The 8,160-nt window shown below is 39.3% G+C and overlaps 1 protein-coding gene across 1 annotated transcript; it reads left to right on the forward strand.

The window, feature by feature from the left end:
* Positions 1 to 521: 521 nt before the first annotated feature.
* On the forward strand, positions 522 to 6,488 carry LOC106722408 (protein POLR1D). The gene is made up of 2 exons (XM_025209102.1): positions 522 to 596; positions 5,981 to 6,488. Exons 1-2 carry the CDS (start codon positions 580 to 582, stop codon positions 6,264 to 6,266), a joined length of 303 nt encoding a protein of 100 aa, XP_025064887.1. The 5' UTR covers positions 522 to 579; the 3' UTR covers positions 6,267 to 6,488.
* The last annotated feature ends 1,672 nt before the right edge of the window (positions 6,489 to 8,160 follow it).

An 8,160-nucleotide genomic window follows, 5' to 3' on the forward strand; every position in this document is an offset into this window, starting at 1 on the left:
AATTTGGGGTGCCAGACAAACTCCCTGCAGCCATGGAAAGAGGGGGGAGCAAGAAACGAAGCATCCTAAGATACTGAAGGACCAACGCATGGTGATCCATGTAAATATGGTGCTCTGTATAACTGGAAATGGGATCTGTACTTTTCAGTTTAATGTCCTACAGGAGCAACCTTGCTGTCTGCTCTGGAAGTTGAACCAAGAATTTTAAATAAACGTGTTTAAGTTTTTTTAATGACTGGTGGCTTTTAATAGGAATGATGTAAAATATATGTTTTGTACAGCTGCTTATCTTCATGCTTTTATTTCTTTTTTCCCCCCACCTTATTAGGTAGAAATTTGGACTATGACTATAGTCCAAATGTCATAATACATTCAGTTGCCAATCCTCCATGTGAAGTGCTTGGTTAAACAAATGATTGGTTTTGGTACTTATCAGGTGAACCAACTCTTCTAAATTTCCAGGTGTTCTGTTTTGTATCTTAATGTTCAAGTTTAATATATTTTCCTCTTTTCATGTCTAGGAAGGCAGTAGAAGAGCTTCTTAAAGAGGCAAAACGTGGGAGAACTAGAGCTGAAACAATGGGAGCTATGGGTTGGTAAGTTATGATGCAAATGAAATACAAAGCCTATTTTACCTTTTAAATACTGGTATTATTGGAAGGAAAAAATAGACACCAAACCCTGTGTAAACAAATTAAATGGTAAAAAATTATATATAAAGCAGGGTAACGTTTTCACTTCTAATGTTTGATTTAATAGCATCACATTAAAATATATTTTATTCATTAACTGGAGGTGCAAAATCTTTCTTTAATTTGTATCTTCATAACTGAAATTAAAGTTCTGACTGAAGATTGTTCTACCAAGCACTGAATTGATGATATTCCCAGCTGGAGAATTGGTGTTGTTTGTTTTACGCACAGGTTTTTGTCAAAACGGCCAATATATGAAATTTCAATCGAGAAACTTGGATATATATGATATGTATCCTTGTGTATAAGATAGCTTATTTGTGGATTTATAAAATATATTCATTTTTGACTCTGGGGAGCATGCATAATTATTTTTTAAAAACCTCTGAACCACATTGCCTGTATGGTGTAAACATGGAGGGATGTGCGTTTGTACTTGCCACATATCTTGCTAAAAGCTTTTAGTAGCATTCCTGGAACTATTTCTATATGTTTCTTCAGTCTATCAGACCATGTTGTTTAGTTGTGAGTAAATGTAAAGGTTTGCTATTTACAAGCCATTGAGGCCCATTGGTGGCAGGGCTCCTCTGCGTCTTTAACGTTGGCATGAGGAGGAGGTGGTGTATTCAACACACGCTCCAGCCACCCTTACCCACGCGGAGCTCCTGCTACTCATTGGATAGGAGGCTGGGTGGGCTTCAGGGGTCATGCTAAAAGTGGAAATGATGAGTAGAAGCCCACCACTCACCTGGGATCAAGCCCAGCTCCTTCCAGTCCATTGTCAGTTGCCCATTGCACTGACCTATGCAGATCCTCTAGTTATAAATACAGCTCTGTTATTCTGTTTTCCTCTGAAGCAAGGCAGGAAAAAAATTAACTAGTTCACTTAATGCCTCTTTACAACGAGCAAAAAGCTCTTTCTAAGCAAGAACGTCACGACTTTAAAAATCTGGTGTTTTGGAATTTTCTAGTACTAGAAGCCAGTTTCTGTGTAAAAATTATTTCTCCTGATGGTATAAAGCAGGGATGTCAAAAATATGAACTATGGGTTGGATCTGCCTTGAGGAGCCATTTTACCCAGCCCACGGGGCTCCTGGAGGGACTGGAAATTCAAGGGCAGGGTGAGTGGGGATGGTACCTGCCACTGAATTTCCAGGTGCAGAGCCCCATTGGGAATGTGTTGTCAGTGGAAGGGTGAGCAACAACTGTGTTAACCCCTGTGCTGCCACTGTTTGCCCTATCACTCGGTCTGGATCTGGCCTATGAAGAGACCCATAATCTGAGTCCAGGCTGCAAAGAACACAGGATGTTGGTCGAGTTTGTTGCCCCTCGTATAAATCTTCCAACCTTCATTTTTTAAGTTTGAGGTTATAGGACACTATTTAACAGTCACTGTTCAAGACTGAAGATTGACTTTAAACTCCCAGTGCTGTTTTGGTGGGTGTGAGAAGTTCTTGTTTTGAGGGAGATGATAAAACTATTTGAAGCAGGAGTTTGGAGTGTTGAAAAGGATTTTGCACTTGTCCATCTCACCAGCAGTCAGCAGTGTAATAAAGCTGGGCTTGGGCTCTGTAAACCAGTGATTCTCAACCTTTTTTGTACCAGGACCCATTTGTAAACATCAGTGGCTAGTCCTGACCCTGTACCCTTCACTTCCAACCTACTGCCCCCGTCCCTGAGGCCCCAGCCTCCCAGTGTGTGGGGCAGGAGGGATGTGTGTGGCACGTGTGAGGTATGGGTGGCCCCAAGCAGCCCGTTGCAAGCTGGAACTCTGACAGCCTGCAGAGGAAAAACCATGGCTTCCCACATTTTTTTTCCTTTAAAGGAGAATCCATTTTTAAAGTTTGTTGATACATTTTTGAAGTTTGTTCGTGGCCCTTTCATATATTCTTGTGACCCATGGGTTGAGAAACTGCCATAGACCAAAAAGCCACGTTGAAGCACATGAGCTATATAGAAGCTGCGTGAACCGGGTCAAACTGATGCGATTCCTCTTCTGGACATGCACTGTGCTCAGCATGGGTGTGCACCAAGCTGAAAGTAAAGCACTGTTTTTTGTTTTGTTTTTCCCTGTCTGTAAGCACCCAAGAAGGCTGGTTAAACTTATCCAACTCTCTCAACTGTTGGGTCAGGACAGAAGCATGGATTACTGAGAGCAAATGAGTACAGTGCTGTATTATGTGTTTGAACATATTTTATGTCCCCAACATATTTGTCAACATGTTCCCTAACTGAGGGCTCTTGAAATGAAAGCACTATCTCATTGGAAAACAGATAATCCCATCTTTTCAGTCACTTAGCATTAAATGTGTAAATCTTATGGTCTTCATTTATGGAACCACTGTTTAGGGGTTTTATACTCTTTTCTATTTCATCTGAATGCAGCCCACTTAAACGATTGGTATTGACCTGCAGAGGGATGCAAAAATAATTATTTTTCTAAGAGTAGGGTAACAGTGATCTTGTAGCCATGGTGATCCAGAAATTATGCAAGAGGCAAGGATTTCTTAGGGTGAGAACCTTACTGGACCAACTGTGGTCGCAGTCAGTCTAATAAGATCTCACCCTAAAGAAATTATCCCCCTTGTATTATTCCTGGACCATCACAGCTACAACATCACTCTTATACTACTATACCATAACATGAAAGATACTAGAATCCATTGCTTACAGTGGAAAATTCACAACCTAAAAAGAGACAGTTGATCCTGTAAAAGATATCGCCCTAAGAGATTCTTGCCCCTCATAATTTTCTAAGAAAATTTTAAAATTCTAAAGTTTGCTATTCTGAGAACCCACATTAAGATAAACATGATGGTCTGACTGCCTTATTGGCAGGATAGAGATGCACCCTTCTACAGTAACAAAATTCCTCTGAGGCTCAATACATGAGTAACTGTCCGTAGCTCTTGCAAATCCAATCAGTATGCCACCACATTCTATCATCTGCTCTAGATCTTTGGCAGTTATTTTTTCAGCTGAAAGTTTGGATTGTCCTCCCAAGCAAATTGGTAGAGCAAGGAACCCAAATTATTTTAAGACAGAACTAACTAAGTTTTTGGAAGGGATGTTTTACTAGGACAGGTAGTTTTAGCTTAAGAGTCATGTGTTCCAGTGCTCAGGTTGGGGTATAAAGACAGCTCTTTCTGTATGGAAGGTGTCTGGTAGTCCTGTGACTTACAGGCTATGGTTACAGTTGGAACCAGGAAGGATTTTTTTCCCCCTTGTGAGTGCTGTTAGCTGCTGGTTTTTATTTCCTGTTTCTTTGAGATATTGGGACATAGAGACACAAGGTTGGGTGGTTTTCAATGGGTACAGTTATGTTCTTGCTAGTTAGAAAACACGGAGGTTCCTAGCTAGAAGATCTTGCTCATTTGGTCAGGGTTACACTGATCACCAAATTTAGGGTTAGAAATACATTTTTCTCTAGGTCAAGCTGGCACAGACTGCAGGGGTTTTTACCTTTTGACAGCATGAAGTATGGACCTTTTCCTAGGATCCCCTGAACATATATTAATCTGCATAAGAGCAGGGGTGCTGGATCTAATGCTCTTCTGAGGTCCCTTCCAGTCCCTAACTTCTATGGATTTATGAACCCCTTCCCTGTTTTTGCACTGGCAGGACATTGGTAGTGCTCTTTTCTTCCTTGCTTTTACGTATGGCATGTTAGGGTATTCTTGATATGTCACAGACTGTGGCTTGTCATTGTAAAAAGTAGTTAACCATGTTAGTCTGAAATCAGGTGGAAGGCAGGATAGAGATGCATCTTATAGACATACTGAATCAGAGGTGCACAAGCTTTCATGAATAAGTGCTCATTGTCATTGTGAGTGAGAGTTTGAAATGGTGATTTGAGAGATTCCTAGAATTAATGATTGACTGCAAACACAGGGAACTGGACTCTGTAGTCCAGGAGGACGCTTCCTGCTCCATGTTTCTTTTATGCTCTAAAGCTATAAAATAATTTGAATAGCAGCCATGATAGTCCAGGGAATATGCAAGAAGCAAGTTTTGTTTGGGCCAGTAAAAGATATTGCTAAAAGAACTGTGCTGCTTAAATTATTTTGGCAGCTTCTATTGGGCTGCAGCTTGATACCTGTTTAGCAATAACTGTGCAAATTCCTTTAGGATAAATGAATAATGAACCAAAACTAATGGAGAATGCCAAACGAGCAGTGTAATTATATGGTTAAAATTCACCTACTAAGCTGGGGTTTAATGGTCAGAATTTTGCAGAAGTAGCTGATGTAGCTTTTACATTTGTGCAAAAGACACTGCCTCCAGCACCATTTGGTCCCTGGCATGTCATTCATTGACTCAGTACTTGGAGGGTAGAGTTCCACCTACTGAATCAGCACTTCTGCCTTTTAGAGAAATTCCTTGAAAGTTGACCACCTGCACATAAACCCAATGCAAACAAATAAAAATGTCAGTGCACTCACTAGAGTAAACAATCTCCAGAAGTTATTTCCTCTCTAAACAGAGGAAAAAGGACTAAATCAGATTCTAAACAAGTCTTGGATTTATTTTGTTAATAGATAACACAGGTAGGGAATAAAGATTTATTGAGATTTTATTTCTAGTGGGAAAAATTAAATGAGTATAAAATATTTGGTTACCAGAAAGAACTGATTGTGCTAGAGTATGATATAGATTGCTGCATAAAAAGCAAGAGGGGGAAAAACCCAGGAAAAGACTAATGAGGGAAGTGAAAAAACGGGATGAGTCTCTTCTCAATTTAAATAAAATCTTGTAGGCTGGGAATAAAAAATGTAAATGCGAGTTGGAAAATGCCTTTGTGTGTTATTACTATAAGTACTTGGTGTTCCTGAGGCAAAATGTTTATTTAATGAGCTGAACATTTTAAAAAATAAAGGACAACACCAACTACAATAAGACAAGATCATGCAGCCTTTTATCAACAGAAGTGGAATATTTATAACTATTCAAGAATCAGCTATTTAGAAATTTGTCAGTGTGTAAATTATTAAAATGATCTATGCAGTTATAGAGGACTCCAACATGGGCCACTCCAAATCTGCTTTTTTCCCCCCTACTAAAATAACACAGCTGTTTTGTTTCTAATCTTAAGGCTAAGACAAAAGGGAATGGGAACATCTGAATGTCTTTTTCTGTACTCAGAGTTTACACTAGGTGGCATGCAAGGAAAGCCAAAATCATAAACTTGCATCCCTCTTAAAATAGTTTGGGTTTTCCTTTTACACTGTTATGTAAGTACCAGGGTATTTCATCTGGTCTTACACTTACTTTTCAATTTTTTTTCTCAGGTTGAAATGCCCTCTTGCTGCTACAAACAAAAGATTTCTCATTAATACTATTAAGAACACATTACCCACCCAAAAAGAACCAGACCAAGAATGTGAGCATAAGGAAGCTGATAAAGAACCCGAGCCAAGCAAAAGCAGGAAGGAAGAAAAACCAAAGAAACACATAATTCATCCCTACAAACCCAGCTTTCAGGCTAGAAGAAGAGGCAGCTATTCTCCTTCCAGCCATCGACACACGCACCGGCACACAAAGGAGAAGTACGAAAAGCGATCGAGCAAACGATAAGAAAGGTGAATACATTCTGTTACAAGCTAAAAATATCATTAATCTTTGGGCTGTGAAGATGCGTCAGTCCTCAAAAAGAAGACATTGTTCAACATAGATTTCCTAACTGGCAGTTGCTTTTGTGAGATATAACCTGAGAGTAGTTTTATAAGACTCTCTTTGGGAACGTTAAGAGAAAGTAAAGAACAACATTTGACTAGTGTAAAACTACTTCCCTCCCCCCCCGCTTTTTTTTTTTCTCGAACTGTTCTGAATGGATTGCACAAGTGGATATGATTCACTGCTTTGTATGATTCTTTTAGACAGCTTACCATTTTGGAGATTAATTTAAGCAAATACCTATGTACATGTAAATTTGACAAAATTACTTTGTTGCTAAACTCAATAAAGAAACATGGTTTATTTATGTTCATTTTGTAGGATAGAGCAGATCTAAAGAAGGAAAAGCTGGAACACTCAGTCACCCCCAAATGCAGTTTCTGTAGTTTGAGAGATCTTGGTATCCCTACAGTGAGAGAACTTATGCCTTCTTTTGACACTTTATTAAGAAAAAGCTTAAAATAGGCAGCAGTGACTTTACAATCCACAAGAAAATGACCTGGAATATAGAATTTATTCCTGTGTTCCTGTTCATTCCATAGATTGATCAGAGATAACAACAAACATTAGTACTAATAAGCCATAAATGCAATAATTGTTTCTATCTATGCTTCCCCTGTCAGAGGAAGTAGTTCGCATAAAATAATATCACGGTGCTTTGAAAACAAACCTCAGCAGTTAAAATTACCGTGCATCTATCCAGTGGTATGACTTTTACAAGTAGACAAATAATACAGGAAATGCAGAAGAAATATTCAAAAAACGTTGTTTTTCATCCACTTTCAAAGCCTGTGTGACAGTTTTGTAGTGGTACAATTTCTAACACTTGTGATGTTGAGTATCAATAAATAGTTACACCAGCCTACTGTATGTTCAGACAGTGTTATGATGACCTATTTTGTGAAAAGCATTGGGGATTTTAATAGTCTCAGACATAAATATTTGAACATATGGTTTAGCTTTTTAAGTTTTCAAGTGTGTTGCAAATAAATCTGAAATGTCTTAAATGAAAATGTTTCATGGACTTTCTTGAAGCTTCATGAGAATTAGCATTTTCGTTTGGGGCAGAGAATTCATAGTATCCTGCACCATTGAAAGAGAAGTGGTTCTGAGATATGTTCAGAGGTGTTTCAAGAAGAAAAAAAAGTTAAGAAAAAAATAAATACTATCCTGTCTCTTCCTTAAGTGAAGCTTGGGATGAGGGGGATGAGAAGAGAGACTGTGGTGAGCAATGGCAGAAAAGGATGTTAGCTTTAGTAGCTGAACTCATGGAAAAGGGGGACCATATATTATGATGGGAAAATTAGATGAAACTGTGGTTCTGCACTTCAGACAGTCACTTCTGTCTGTCTTCTTTTTTTAGCTTGTAAGATCTTAAAGAAACTCTCTCATTCTATGTTTGTAGGATGCCTAGAAGAATGAGGCCCAACTCTGGTTAGGTCTCCTAAATGCTACAGATATACAAACAATAAAATGTCCCCTTGCCCTAGGAGGCAGCGCAGCTCACCTCATGGAATATTGTTTCAGGCATCAGTTCCTTTGTGCATATTTGCTTTATCTGTTTGCTGTGGATTTTAGTAACACTACAGCTAGTGGTCTCCAAGGATAACGGAGACCTGGTGGGACTCCACCCATGACTGGACCACGGGGATAGATGGCTATACCCTATACAGGAGGGATCGTGTAGAGAAAAGGGGCAGGGGGGTAGCTCTCTATGTTAAGGAAAGCTACACGTCCCTGCAAGCCGATATTGGCAACCAGGGTGGACGGCTGGAGACCCTCTGGGTTAAAATCC

Source organism: Alligator sinensis, unplaced genomic scaffold, assembly GCF_000455745.1.
Source record: "Alligator sinensis unplaced genomic scaffold, ASM45574v1 scaffold84_1, whole genome shotgun sequence".
Taxonomy (NCBI): Eukaryota; Metazoa; Chordata; order Crocodylia; family Alligatoridae; genus Alligator; species Alligator sinensis.